General features: G+C 33.2%; 2 protein-coding genes and 1 long non-coding RNA gene across 5 annotated transcripts; 1 reads left to right on the forward strand and 2 right to left on the reverse strand.

The window, feature by feature from the left end:
- Positions 1–2,166: 2,166 nt before the first annotated feature.
- Positions 2,167–4,796, reverse strand: LOC128159843 (probable U2 small nuclear ribonucleoprotein A'). Of its 3 annotated transcripts, none has more exons than XM_052823051.1 (7): positions 4,741–4,796; positions 4,526–4,589; positions 4,296–4,378; positions 3,919–4,058; positions 3,201–3,321; positions 2,738–2,837; positions 2,167–2,576 (listed from the first exon to the last, which is right to left on the reverse strand). In XM_052823051.1, exons 2-7 carry the CDS (start codon positions 4,553–4,555, stop codon positions 2,529–2,531), a joined length of 522 nt encoding a protein of 173 aa, XP_052679011.1. In that variant the 5' UTR covers positions 4,556–4,589; positions 4,741–4,796; the 3' UTR covers positions 2,167–2,528. The 3 variants fall into 3 exon arrangements, with proteins under 3 accessions (XP_052679011.1, XP_052679010.1, XP_052679012.1); XM_052823050.1 differs by having other exon boundaries at positions 4,683–4,777; XM_052823052.1 differs by having other exon boundaries at positions 4,687–4,769.
- Positions 4,797–5,379: 583 nt separating this feature from the next.
- Positions 5,380–9,336, reverse strand: LOC128158910 (probable NADH dehydrogenase [ubiquinone] 1 alpha subcomplex subunit 12). Its single transcript, XM_052821895.1, has 4 exons — positions 9,179–9,336; positions 6,814–6,896; positions 6,551–6,623; positions 5,380–5,667 (listed from the first exon to the last, which is right to left on the reverse strand). Exons 1-4 carry the CDS (start codon positions 9,265–9,267, stop codon positions 5,496–5,498), a joined length of 417 nt encoding a protein of 138 aa, XP_052677855.1. The 5' UTR covers positions 9,268–9,336; the 3' UTR covers positions 5,380–5,495.
- Positions 9,337–10,540: 1,204 nt separating this feature from the next.
- LOC128158912 (uncharacterized) lies at positions 10,541–13,348 on the forward strand. The gene is made up of 2 exons (XR_008240058.1): positions 10,541–10,937; positions 13,048–13,348. It is a non-coding gene; the product is annotated as an uncharacterized LOC128158912 (long non-coding RNA).
- The last annotated feature ends 2,352 nt before the right edge of the window (positions 13,349–15,700 follow it).

Here is a 15,700-nt window from a genome sequence, read left to right on the forward strand (position 1 = left end):
TAGCGAAGTGCTAGGGACGAGCAGTTTTAATTCGATTTAACCGTAATTCGTTAAATACAATATTATTCATATCACATCTTCAGATAAAAGAAATTAAACTGATATCACTGTAGACGTGATTCGTTGATTTCGTGACAAGCGGGTTCGATGTAACCATGTTTTACTGCAGAACTTCGGTTTAAATTATTTCTACAACATTATACATTTTATGTAACACATATATAAATGCAGTTCGTGAAGTTTCAAACTTCGCCGGTCGAGTAATCATAATGCTATGTGTAACTTGTCGAAAAGAATCTATACTATTAAGCAATAAAATTAACACACTTATTCAAGGTCTTTTACGTTCTCTACATTTCATTCAACCACGATAAAGGGCATTATTTGCCTCTAGGATTTCTTTATTTTACATGTATTAACATATTCTGTCGAGTGGCGGAAAAATTACATGGAATTACATGAATGTATATATGTAAAACAGTAACAAAGTTAATCCTTATGAAAATATGCATGTAGAGTAACACGCTAAGCCAAAACATAATAGATAATAACATATATATACATGGAGCTCATGAACACGTGCCGTTAATTAACATATGCTAATTAGTGTGTTGGTCTGACTGTGTGTATTGCCAATTCTGCTAGTTTCTCAGGAAGATTACTAAGGAAGTTAATCCTGAACTAAATTAACTGCTGATCACTGGAATCGCGGATTAGGATAATCTGCATGGGAAACGAAACGATTTAGCACTTCTCAGGCACCGCAAGCCAAAATGCGCAGATACAATAACAGACCCGGACCCAAAACAATGGGGGCTAATCCCCATCGACTCAGCACAGAATGACTGTACCCAGTGGTACACCAACGCAAAGATGTTGAAATTTTGACTGTATAAATAGTTGTAAGGGTTAAGCTGTTCTATAAATAACAAATTACAGTTTTGCGTGCACGGTACATTTTTTTTCCTATCCATAGCCGCTTAAGAAAAAGATGGATGGCTATTGTTGCAATGATAAGACTATGTACGTTGAACGTTGACAAAAGTAATGGTTTCTTTCAAGTGTTAACTTGAGATGTCATCAACGCTTTCGCTTGGAAAAATATAGGATATATAATACTGGAGTGACTGTCAAGTAGGACATACGTATTGAAATCATGTTCATGTTCCACATTTTTAGACGTGCAGCAAAATTTAATTTTGTGAAAAAGTTCTGCATATATATGTAACATGACAAGCTGATAATGAAACAAAACCCGATATATGATTTAGTATTTCCAACGCTAAAACCTTTCCGATTGTCACTTTCATCTAAGAAACCCACGTATCTCAGTTACTATGGTTATCATATTCATTTCGTCAGATGCATTATATGACCCACCCACCCCTTTTAATAAGTCACTCTTCCACATATGGAATAACATCGAATTAAAATTCCTATAGGAATTTTTCTTTCAGTAAGAATGTTCGATGTATCTTCTATATAGGAAAATATTCTCCCGTATGAGTTGTCATTTTCCTATGCTATACGGTATAAATTTTTAAGTGAATATCTCATCTGTTTTGCGAGACCCATTTATACATTACTATACGTCCATTGTACGATTATTAACTAAATATATCAAACTTTTTCTGGGCTAAGACGTCATATGTTTAAGCTCGACCATGGTCAACTATTTATGTTCGTATCTAAGACTTTAAAATTATCTGCGAAGTACAAGCGTAGTACGGGGGAAATAATAGTTATCTTTAAATGTATACTTTCATAATAATGTTTAAAACTAATAACGTTTATCAAGACATTTTTTGTCTTTTATAAATTTTTCCCCTTGGGATATTTCAGATACCCGAATCTGTTGTGTTTTATCAAATAACGTCATGGTGATTGCTCTGTAGTTTTGGTTTTTTGGTGGTTTTTTTTTTATAATTATATGCAAAATGTACCGATACAGTTGAATTTTACGCAAAAACTGATTTGTCCAAGTGTATAGAACTTGCAGTACAATCCACTTCTAATGTACTTGTCTATTCTAAAAGTATGCGGATTAAAATTATTCTTCATTACTTTTAGAAATCCTTTTTTGCAAATAATTAATACAAAAATTAAGTTAGAGATGGTGTCTTCTAGTACCTCCAAATCTGAAACGTTCAATCAATGAGACTTTTACGAATTTCAATGTTTATTTTCTTTCCAACTTGTTTAATAACATGAACAATAAGACAACAACTATAATCTATATCTAATAAATACATGTAGTACTATTAAAGCATACACTCTTTGTGTAAATATGTACGTACTACATCAACTTGACAAGAAGCTTTGCTTTTGCCAATATCTACAGCATGCTTATACATGTAGCACAATCTGCTAAAGTTGTAAAAATGAAATTTTAAAGGGGAAAAAACCCACATCTTTCCATTCCCCTGCTTGAAGTAATGTACTCTGGCAAAATCCATTGCTTGTTTGGCAAGCTTTTGCATTGTTCATGATGACAACTCCAAAAATTAACAATCACAAAATATCAAGAATTATGTCTCTGATTTTTTTCTTGATGATTTCTGCCTTGAAGTGGAGGTCTAAAAGTCAAAATTTATTTCCAATTAACAAATACCAATGTACAAGGGGAATATCAACACTTTTGACACTGTTTATTTTCCCAATTTTTTTTTTCTTTAACTTATTAAATATGGAAAATCTTTCACTAACCATTAAAAACAGTTTTTCATACTGAACTGACCTTGCGTCCATAGATTCTCTTGGCCTCAGATCTCTCGCTGTCCTCTATCTTCTTGTCATCCAACATCTCCAGCTTTGGAAAATGGGCAATAACAAAATGTCTGGAAAAAAGAGTCAGGTGTAAATTTTTGAAATGACAAAATGTATGGGTGTTTTGTTGTTGTTTTAATTAAGTCCACGATTCCACTGTTTTGCATTAAATCTCAAACACTATTTATTGTTTTAACTTCATAATAGTTCAAAACTGTCTGCAAAATAAAAAGGGAAGATTTTAAAATATGTGAGTGTTGCTTCTCGTGATTTTACGCGGATATTATTCCCTTGGGTTTAATAAGGAATCTACAGTATCTTAAATTGATGAAACCAGACAATTACTACATTACCAGACAATCATGTTCCTCTGACATCACCATTCAACAACTAACCTCCTTTCTACCCAATTCCTGAAAATTAGCATCTTATACCTATAGTCTGCATACTGCTGATACGTTCCTCCGTTGAAGTAGCTGGGAGCTGCCTCATTGTTCATCATGGACAGATATTTGAGGTTTGGACAGGACTTACATAGGGTGGAGATAAACAGACCTGAGAATATGTTTCATTTCAATGAACTTTAAAATATATCATTATCAATACTGTTAGTATATCATTATCAATACTGTTAGTATATCATTAATCACTGATAAAACTTGATTTTATCGTTTAATAAAAACACTGAATGTATCTGTTATCTTCAATAAGATAACTTCAAAAATCAGGTAAAGATTATACATAATAATTCATCATATAGTGTTATTCATGTTCAAATGATAAAAAGGAAGTGCTTTTTTCATTGTTTTGATTAAGTTTGTTTATAATTTGTGATCAAACTGGACTTTAAAACTCTAAAAGGATATGTACAGAAGCTGTTAATCAACTAGTCTGAATAGATGCCTTAGAAAACATAAAAACATTCATACCATTGATGATCCTATTAACATAAAAATGTTCCATAGTCAATGAAACATCAAAATATTTCATTATCAAGGAACAAACGGGGAAAGAGATCAAAGTGTAAATTACAAATTCTCTATATTAAATCTGAGATTGGTAAAGCTTTAAATATTTAACGTATACATGTATGTATTTCTGCAATTCTACAATAAAGTGATTATACATGTATGTTTTGATAATTCGTCGTACCCAGATTTTTTATTTTGTTGTGGTTCACCCACAAAGTCTGCAGATTTGGAGCAGCTGCTATCTTCACATGGGATTCAATGCTGTTGTGATCTAGCACTAGGCAGGTTAGCTGAGGAAAGTCTAATAGGAATCGCAAGTCTCTGCAAGCTTGTTAAGGTGCTGGTAAACAGGTAAATCATACATGCATTATCAAAGATAAAAATATATCAATGCATGTCTAGTTGATACAGTTTCCTGCCAAAATTCACCCAAAACCTAAATATTCTATAGTAAATAATACATAAATTATGTAAATAATAAATACATATTTTTCTATGATAGTTACGGTAGATCATTAATCAGGTTATATTTTAAATCGGTTGAGGTTAAAAGGATACGAAATCTTGTTATGAGTCAGATCTATTTCTTGTAAAGATTCACCCTCCCTCGTAACGAGCTCTTCGGGAATACTGTCCAAATCCTGAATACCGTATAAAAAGATTACTATTAATCTATTAAATCCGTACATTATTGACAGCTGTGGCATAACAGACCCATAACTGTATACAATATATCATGAAACAAGTAAGAAAATATGTAATTAAAAAAAAAGACTTTTAAACTGTACCTGAAACGCAAGACTTTTTCGCATTTTCATGTCACCAGTTGCTATTGCATAATGTCAGCCTCATCTGCAATGTCACATCATCATTAATATTGTATAATACCATTGTATAATAAATTAGCTCAGTTCAAGGGTAATTCTTCTTCTCATCTACCCATACCTACACATGAGTTTCTCTCAATTATTTCACGAGCAGTTTCAGTTTGTTAATAACTCACGTTTTCAGTTGTAAGCCATTTTGAACATCACATGACTTCTCCAATGCCACAAAGAGAGATAACTCATATTCAAGGACTATCAATTATGAATCAAAGTACTAAAACGTCTTCAAGATATAATGGAGTCATTGGACCAGACATGAATAATGTCATTAATGTCTCTGGTTGGACCAAACGGCTATTTTTAAATTTTTTTTACACATTTTATTTTTCACTTTCACACTTGGCTGTCATTTACTTACCAGCAAGTGTTTTCATACTACGCTAGCCTACATAAATCCCAATTTGAAACCAGATTATTACATGTATTGCTTCACATAACCAGTCAAGGAATAAATAGTGCATTGCCCATAGTCTACATTTGATCTCTCTGGCTGAGTTCTCAATTACAATTTTTCCTTTATATTTTCATCTCAAGGTAATATTCATTTAAGAAATATTGACAGGAACTAGAGAGAAAATGCTTTTTGCTCACCTATCTTTGGTGCTCTAGTATACACTATTCAAAAAAATAGTTTCAAGTCAATCAAAGAAATTCTGTAATCTCCATATATATTTTAAAATTATTAAAAGTAGGTAAATTTGATGATGTAACACACCCGACTAATATAGAAAAAAAGACAAAGCACATCCAAGAAATATTCTTTTTAAAATTTTAATTTAACAAACATCCATCATCAGGAACAATAGCTCTATGTACATTTACATGAAATGTTCTGTTTTTTAATCCATACACATGAAGATAAGCCAAAGCTCTATCGATTCTGTGGCGGGGTCCAGCTTTCAATCTTTGTGCGGGTGGTGCTGTAAGGGACATACTCATCAGGCGTCGCAGACAAGTTCTCTTCATGCTCCATCATCCACTTTTTTTGCTCTGGGGGCTTCTCCACAGGAGTTTGATCTGTTATGTAGTGCATCCAGCGATGCCTGAAAAATAAACAGCAGGCACATCAATTGTAAACAAGACTACTATTTTTAAAAAATATTTTAAAATCATATCAATTGTACAATACAGTGTGAACATGCTTATAACAAAGTGCCAGGGATGGGCAATTTTGCTTCGTTATAAGCGAAAATCTTTATATCAGTCCAGTTCATAACATGCACAAAAGTCCCTGGGAATAAAAACCACTTTGTTGTAAGCATCAACTCATTATAACTGTGTTCCCTATGTAAAACGTGGTCAAACCACAACATCTGTTTTGGAAGTGTCAATGAATATTTAGGCTATAGCTAAGGGCTTTCAGAAACACAACTACATGTCATGAAGAGAGCTAAATAAACCATTTTCAATCTTCAATAAAATTTATGGTATCAAGAAAAACAATCTTGAAGATAGGAGGATAACCTCTGTTTCAGAACCAATACCTGGTCTAATATACAATAAGTTAAACAACTTGTTTTCGTCAAGTTAGAGGAGATGAATCCACCAAATAACATTTGACATGAATGTTTATTTCTGGAGAGAGTATTGAAGAGAAAAGTTTTGTTTTAAACGAGGCCCTCCAAAAATAAGCTATTTCTCAAGAAAAATCACATCACGTCAAATGCTTCACCAAAGAAAGATGTCATTGCCACATTTGAGAAAGAAATAACTCCATTCTAAACAAATTGGGTTAAATTCTTCTAGAATATTTTTAATTGAAATGGCACTTAAAAGAAAGTGAACTCATTTAAAAATATCCCAGTCTGTCTAATTTTCACATAAAGACTACAATAAAAGATTATTTTTTCTCCATAGATTTGATCAGACACTGTAACAGTTACATGCATATACATGTACTTATGACAAGAAAAAAAAAATACCTACCATTCTGGTGGAATCTGACTTGCATCATAATTGAAATTCTTCTTATCTGCAAATCTTACCCACCGATTCTTACCTAAAAGTATTAGATCAATGCATGTTTATTTTAGTACAAATGACTTATGTCCTAGAATTTCTCCAACAAATTGACATAAGGTGGGAACTTTTGGTTGCAATATTGCATAGCTACCGGTACATATCTAAAGGAGATTTTGTCTTATAAATATTAAGAATACAATAATACATTTATTCATTTGGTCACTTACCAAAAAAGTATCTGTTGTTTTCATAGTATCTGTTGCCAAACTTATCCACTCCTTTGAGGTCACCAAACTTCAGATCATCAGTTCTACAATTACAAAACAAATATAAGATATTGAAATATATCATTTTGATATATCTAGTAGTGCATCAGCCCTGATACAAATTTTTTTTTAAATTTTAGGTGAGACAGAACCAGAAAATAAGGTGTATCTAACCCCCCTACTAGCCGAAATATCTCTGTCTTAAGTCAACGCCAATGGATACCCCCCGTAAACTTAAATTACAAAATTCTCCTTTTGCTATGCAATGCATGTACATGATGTATCAAAACAAACTGTGTATGAAATAACCATGAAAAAAAGATAAGTACATTAATATACTTTTTACATACAGGTAATCAAGTTGAATCTGATTGGTCAAGAAATATTTGATAAGAGTCTCCTTCTGAATAACTAATTCACAGCCTCAAAGGTGATAAAACCATACAGCAACTAGCTGGCAACATCAAATAATGTTTGCAGTCTTTCACATTCAGTGTGAGATTGTGAAGAGCAGACCATTTAGATTGTCAGCGCCAGATAGCTGTACACATAGCTCAGTTGGGAGAGCACTAGACTATCTAGGGAATCAGCTGGCCTGTGTTTGAATTCCAGTTTGGTCTTCATTATTTCTTTTATACCTTTACATTGTAATATTTACATTTACAAATATGCTTCCTATCCTGTTCCTATAGAATAGCGTAAACGTTCAATTCTGTGTGAACTTTTTCACAACGTCACAATGATAATCGCTCGTGTTTTTGTTTGACGGTTATAATATTGTAAACGTAAAAACATTGTTATATTAACGATTCTGAACAATTTGCCATTCTTAAACGTTAATATAATTAATAAACAGCAATGTCAAAAAGTTGGTTCAAAGATCAATTCTACTAAGAAACCCTTCGGGCTTCATAGGATTTAATTACATGACCAACCAAGTTCATATCCCGTTGAACTTTTTAAATTGCTGTTTATGTCTTAAATATACTTAAGAAATAAAGTACGAGTTTTCGTGAATGTTGCAGAATAACCTCTGAGGTCGAGAAATGTTGTTCTGAAATATAAAAGCCAAGGCGTTAGCCGAGGCTTTTATATTTCAAACAACATTTTCAGACCGAGGAGGTTATCCTGCAACATTCACGATAACAAGAACTTTATTTCTATTCTACTAACAGCCCAGTATTCCTACAGATCGTTTTTCCTATAGAGAGACGATCTAGGTCATTTTGACGGCTGTTCTGTGTAACCCCAACGGTTTTGATAGTAATGTTTACATGTGTATCGACATTGGTATCGATCAAAGGAATCACATGCAGATGACAGACTTTTTCTTAGGATTTTAATACTCTTCACTTATTAATAAAATATCTTTGAATCACATTCCTAATATTTTAAGAGCAATTTAATACGATTATTACTACTACACGTTATATATTTTATGTAAAAACACGCAGTGAAAATTTGCTAGGGAGGTCCTAGGAACAGCCGCATTGATATCTTAAAAATAAAAAATTGAGGCAATACACATTGTTTTTAACTGGAACTAACACGTGAAATTGACATGGTTTGAAAACTTTATACGGTTTGAAGTTGTACTTCCAAGATCAGTGCGAGACAGATAGGTTTTTCTGATCTGATAATTTACTGATGACGTTTGTGGTATTTTGGAGAATAATGTCCACGGCATCTCTTTGATCTCAGCAATAACTGTAGTAGAAATGTGTATATATGCATCATTTGGTGTCATGACCTACATAAATCTCCAAAACTCTTGCCAATAGAAAGAACTTGGAATGTGTAACTTCGAAGGCAAAGATTATCTAGGGGAAAAGAATTGACAGAAAGGTCAAATACATGGCAGCTGCCAGAAGGTTTAGTTGGTAGTGCATCTGACTAGAGATTAAAGGGGGCCCAGGTGCAAATCCTTGTCTGGTCTAATTAGACTGGGTCTGTGCAAAATTGGCTTTGGTGGAAAACAGTTTTCTATGTTACCCTTCCTAAATTAGTATTATCATTTTTGCATGATCATTATACAAATTGGGAAATAATATTTTATCATGAAAGATTCAGAAAGGAAAGAATACAAAGTGCCAGAAAAAAATTAACTTGACAAAGACGTCAACATCGTCAATGTTCATTGGATTTCTATCCGATGAATCTAGGAAAACATCATGTGGATCCCTTACGAAACTATCAACCTTTATCTTTCACTCACAGTTTGCGTTGGGTAAGTGATCTTATACAGAAAATATCTTACACAATTTAGAGCAAATTCGAGTCGTGAAGCGAACATTGATAAATCACAAAAGTTGCATTAATAACTTACAACCAAAATATCCTCAACGATCTTCTGATTCCACCATTGGCCTGGATTATTTTTCTAAGATTAGCAAACGATTCTAGCGCTGTAGGCATTGCTGGTGTTAGCGATCCGATGTTGACGGAGGTCGCTTTTATTTTTCAACAATAACAGTCTCGGGCTGCCTGAAAAAAAAAATACAAGATAAATTCTAAAACAATATACTATGAACATTTACTATTTATTATTCCCCCATCAAACCTACTATTCGCTTTATTTCATCATCAATATTTTTTCATCACTGATGATTTAGTCGGTTACTTGATGTTTCGCTCCCTTGAGATTTCGGATTTCATTCAACCATTTCATCGCGTCTTTTATGATATTAGGTTAAAATGTAGTAACCTGGCAAGTAAATATCAAAATCGTTAAAAAGCCAGAAAAACGTAATGATAATTGAAGCAAAAAATAATATCGCCGCCCTGATATGTTCTCAGGAGCCTTTATATGGCTGGTTTTGCAAAAAAAAAAAAATTAAAAGTACATTTGTGATATTTAGGGTTTTCCGTTTTTCAACGGAAAACCCTTCTGTTATTCTACTGTTTCTTATTATTATTTTTTTTTTTTTCCCGCAAATTTTGTGCACGAGATTTCTCGAACATTTTTTGTATGATTGCTATGAAACTTTCAGGGTATGTAGATGATATTAATATCTCTAGACGTTTTTTTCAAATTTTTAAAATTCACTTCCGGTTATGAGTTATTGCCCTTTAATTGAAAATTGGGGGGTCTTTTGTCCAGAGTTGATCTCGGGAACTACAGATGATAGATGCATGAAATTTGGCGAAATTGTCGGTAACATTTTATAGTTTTGCTGGCATGAAAATTTTGGTAATTTCTTTGTTAGTTTTTGAGCTATTTGTCGCCAAAGTTTAAGATTTTTTCGGGGCTGAAATTTTGTTGCTTTTTGTATTATAACCTTTAAACTAAAAATATTTTGTTAATACATATAGAACAAAAGTTGTTTAGAATAACGAGAGCTTTTATTTAAAATTAAGAAAAAAGGGCTGGCCCCTATAATTAGGGGTCAGCAGCTCATACACGTATTTTTCTGATAGCAAAAATCGTTATCATTTTATGAAAAAAAATTAATTCAGTTATTGTTAATATATTAAATAATGTCATTTGGTATCAAATTTAAAAAGTTCTGTGCCCTATTTTTTTCAAATTTCATAAAACAAATATGTGTGAATCGTAACGTTACATGAACGAGTTAATTTGTCTACATAGACACACAAGCGAACAAATGCCACTTTAAGGCCCAGGCATATACTGCATTACGTTTTGTTGCGTCTTAGATAAATAGTTGTGATTCAATTTCATTTTTTTCATGTATATCATTTATGAATTCAATGAACACACATTATTTTAACGTTCTATGTGCAACTATTTGTCGGGGCGCCCCTGTTTGTAACCCCCGCGCGCGCGCCGAATGTAAACAGTAACGAACGGCATTGTAGAAAAGAGAGAGCCGTAATGCAGAAGAGAAGTTGTGTATTCTTTCGACGTACAAATGCATTTTCAATTTACTGTGAAACATATGAACATGCACAGGGAACAATACTACATATTTGTTTAAGGAGGATATTTTTCTCGTGTGAATCGTTTACGAGGAAATTCTGACAGCCACACTTCTGTCGACGATCAGCCGTTGATAAGCTACGAGTAATAAAGGGGAAAAGATGGACATTAAAGTGTGTGATTTATGTGGATGTTACTGAAGAAGGTGAGGCTTCTACTCCTTTTAAAGTTTAAAAAAGTTAAAGTTAAAATTTAGTATATAGTATAGATGTACATGTAAGTACGTGCACACTGTTTGTTTTTGTTATGGTGTGGGTGTTTGTTTACTAGGCTAACGTGTAATTTTTACATGTTTCATGGATGTTTAGACTCGCTCGAGGTTCATGGGGGACTGGAAAGGGTAACTGAATTTATCTATTTAAAAAAATAACAGATTGTGAATTTTCAACTCAAAATTAGAAACATATCATATATTCTTGTGCAGAAGACTCCAAATGTAGTCATGAATATCCTGTAGACATAACTTCAAGTAAATAAAATTGTATACTTCAGACTTCAGAGTTAAAACATGACTTTAATATCTTTATGATGCCAATCATTGTATCATTAGAAAGGTTTAGCAGACCAACGGGTACCCGGTACATGTACTTGTACATGTAGGTTACAAGTTACAACTATGCGTACTATTCTACCAGTTCACATAATTTTTCTTGTTTAGCAGTTATGATGTGTATACTTAAATTGTCCTTGTTAATGTTTTAAATGTAATTGTTTATTCTCTTTTTTTAATCTGACTACTGGCAGTACTGGCCTGCGAGCAGTTCTCGTCGAGGACCATTTCTCGCTGGTGCACTGTAACATCATATTTTCGTATATAATTTTATGTGTTGATAAAATGACGTAACAATGCACTGGTGAGAAATGGTACTCGGCGAGAACTGATCGCACGCCAATATTGATTAATTACAGACAAAAACTGAAGGTTGCGCGTGTTATTTTTTATTGAACAACATTGTTTAAAATAATTCTTTATATATGTGATGATCAGACCGGTTTGAATACCAGTGCCAGATAGCTCAGTTGGTAGAGCACCTGACTAGAGATTCAGGGGGCCCAGGTTCAAATCCCGGTTTGGTCCTTCATTATTTCTCCCATCCTGTTACAATATTGGTGTTGTGACCAACCCCTGGAACTAACAGGTTAACTCCTGCCAGGGGTGATCTTCGAGGGTGAAGATCATTTAAGGGGGAAGGAATGTGACGGTCAGACTGGTTTGAATACCGGTGCCAGATACATGTAGCTCAGTTGGTAGAGCACTTGACTAGAGATTCAGAGGGCCAGGTTCGAATCCCAGTTTGTTCCGTCGTTATTTCTCCCATCTTTTACATATACATGTATATCAGATATATGACAGATGATTAAGGGTCATCACATGTTTTGCAAGATGCAATAAGTGTTAAAAACCTTTACTTTACAACACAATACATATAAGTGAATGTTTATGTTTCCTGTTATTATTTGGTGTGGTTTTCTTGACAGTGTCGCATAAACAATTTACCCGCTCCTAAAACACAAACTTTCTTTTTGTGGATTCAGCTTACCGCTGATTGGCTGCTGTTGCAGCAGACAAATAAGATATGCACGCACAAAACACAATGAACTTATCAGAGAATGAGTTGAGTTTATTTCAACTGTTGGAATTTGGGGTTGTTTTTTTTTAAATGTATACTTGTGACAAAACATTGACATACATGTAATGTACCACATTCTGTGAAAAATAATCTATTAAAAATTCTTCATTAAGTTTACTCATACATGTTTTATGCTTATTACACATAGTATTGTTTTTAAAACATGTAATTTATAAGAAAATAAGCAAAAACCCTTGCTAAATTTATTTGCAAAAAAAAACCACAGTAGAATTGATAAAAAATGGTATAACAGAAGCTGATACCAGTACATGTACTTTGACGCTGTTCGGTGGGTAATATTTGTTTGTAATTTACGAATTGAAATATTGACTGTTGCACTACAAGTACGGTAATAAACTCTCTCTCTCTCTCAAACTCTCTCTCTCTCAATTTGATAAGTGTTTATACCTATGAAAATTTTTTAATATTATATTATGACTTGATATGCAAATTTTTGATCTTGTACTGCCTAAATGTTATGTCATGTATTGGGATATGTCATACCTATTACACTGCATGGTCAGTGTATTTTTTCCAGAAATACTATGCATATGTTAATGTAAACACAGCTATTACTAGTACATGTATGTAAACACAGCTAATTATTTTTTTTTTTTATTTCAGCTCAAAACAGACTCTTGTTACCACATGGCTTTTACCGGTACCTGTTGATTCTTGTGGGTCAGCTCCTGAGATTAACCTGTCACCTCTATCCACATGCATATTCCTTGTGTTCTACAGACTATTTACCGGTAATTCAAATTAAATCCGATAATGCATAAACAATAATGGAACTTGAAGAAAGCATCATGCCATGTTGTGGTTTGTGTTTGATAAGAAATTATGAAAACAAAATTAAGGCTGTTTATAAAGAAATTCATAATTGCTGTGAAAATTTGTTTTTCAATAAAAGTATGCAATTATGTTTCCTTTATTTTTTATTTCATAAATTAAGATATTTAGATGTGTTTACATAATTGAAACCCCCCCCCCCCCCCTCTATTTAATTGTCTGCATTAAGATTACATGTAGGATATGTAAATGTACATTTGACTTTGAAATAACATCTGCTATGATAATTACTTTTGAAATGAACAAGAAACAACCTATTTCTACCTTTCTAAGGTATATATGCATAAAAAAAAGTAGAAAAACATGTCAAATTTGAAAAATTTTCATTGAAATCAACTCGATCTGTCTCCAGCTACCTGGGTGTGTTTGAATTTAATTTTAATTTAAGGCAGATGTCTAACTTGTAGGTTGTAACTTACTGTTTTACCATGGTTAGAAGGAGACTAGAAATCAGAATAGATTAGATATTCACTAAATATGATTGTTAGCTTACTTTTTTCATGAAAACAAGAAATCACAAGCAGGACAGCTGTCTATTTGTTAATTAAAATGGTACAAATCATACAATAAACAAATAAAGATCAAATTTTAGAATCATTGATGATTGTTTTCATATGTGTGAGAAATTACTCAAGGAAATTGCCACACGTTTCATAAAATTAGGTAAAACATTTCAAACCATGACTTTTTATGAAAATCAAAAGATTGGGGGGTGGGGGGTATACATGTAAGGGTATTTCTATGTGATGTGAAGCTTTTATCATGATTATATCATGTAGGGGTATGTTGTATTGAATAAGGTTTCTTTTTAAAGGTGGTTGAACAAAAGTTGACCTCTAAAAGGTCAGGTAAAGATGTTTTACTATGGAGAACCCTGTAAATCTGTGTTTACTAAAGGAAATTGGAAATGGTGGGTTCACTTAAATGGCCATATTTTTATTAAACCTCAATGGAATTGGCAATATGTGGTATTCTTTTTCTCAGAATTGCAGTAGCTTTCTTAGTCTTTTCATAAAAATGTTAGTGTACTAAGTTAAAGGTACAAGGAACAGTTTCGGATAAAGTACCGTCAATATTTTTGTAAAATTGAGAGTGACTGTACTTGAAGGTTTATCATTGTTGCGTAGATTCATGAAATGAATTTTAATGATTATCAATAGTTAGAGGGATGTCTCTTGTTGGAATTGGTAAGCAATATTAAGGCCCCTGATTTTAAGTACATGAGAAGCAGAAATAAATTGTGAAACTTGCGGCTATGACAGATATGTTGACTTTACAGTGAAATTGAAGGTTACAAACGGGAGGTTATATAACATGAAATGTAGGTGGATGGGATATTATATGCCTATTTAGTATTTACTGGGTATGAGGACAATAGCAAGTTTATTGTCCCCAAAGACAGCAACTATTTAATGAGGCAAAGCCAAGGGAAATAGTTGCTGTGGAGTGGGACAATAAACTTGCTATTGTCCGAATAGTCAGTTAATTGGTATTTCATTATACAGAAGAAAACTTTATTTGTCAGCGATGCACAATTTCTTGATGATAAACAAATTAGAGTTAAATCAAACTTTGTATTTAATGATGCGATCTTATTAGGTCAGAGGTGTTCCGAGTTTAAGGTGATATGGGACACTTCCATGTTGTGACGTATTGTTTATCGAAATAAACAATAAAATAAAGTGTAATTATATAAGTACATGTAGTTTCTTTTCAAAAATGGTCACATAACTCCTTAGCACAGTGGGTTAGAGGGTTACTAGGAACCTGTAAGTCATGAGTTCGAATCCTGCTGGGGTTTTTACAATTTTTACCTTTTCAAATATTTTTAAAAGCTATTTTTTGGTTAAATATTGTAAATATTGATGACTATTCACCATGGGCAGATAGCATGGATACTATTTTAAATTCGATAAAAAGGCATGTTTATGCGGGCGCCTTCTAGTGATCAATTTGTCCGTCTGTCCATCCGAGATGGCTTGACAGGAGCATAGCTTCTCTCCCCTTGGCCCAATCTGGCTCATACCTCATCCACAGGGTTCCTTTGGTTGAAGGATGTGCAGTAACCTTGAACCATGTTTTTAGGTATAAGGTTAAGGTCATAGCAGAATTATATATATAAAATCCTTGTCTGGGGCATATCTTTTTTCCCTTTGGTCCAATCTGGCTAATACTCACAGAGTGTCTCTATTGTTAAACGATGTGCAGTGACCTTGCATGAAATTTCTAGGTAAAGGGTGAAGATCATATCGGATCATGCAAAAATCCTTTTTTGAGAGCATATATAATTTCTACTAACCCTTATTTGGCTCAGACTTCACATAAGCAGAGCGTTTGAGTAAAGGGTGAAAGGGTGTGTAGTGACCTTGAACCTATTTTCAGTGAAAAGAAACTGTGAAGGTCATAGCAGAATTATATTTTTAAA

The sequence above is a fragment of the Crassostrea angulata genome, chromosome 8, assembly GCF_025612915.1.
Source record: "Crassostrea angulata isolate pt1a10 chromosome 8, ASM2561291v2, whole genome shotgun sequence".
Taxonomy (NCBI): Eukaryota; Metazoa; Mollusca; class Bivalvia; order Ostreida; family Ostreidae; genus Magallana; species Magallana angulata.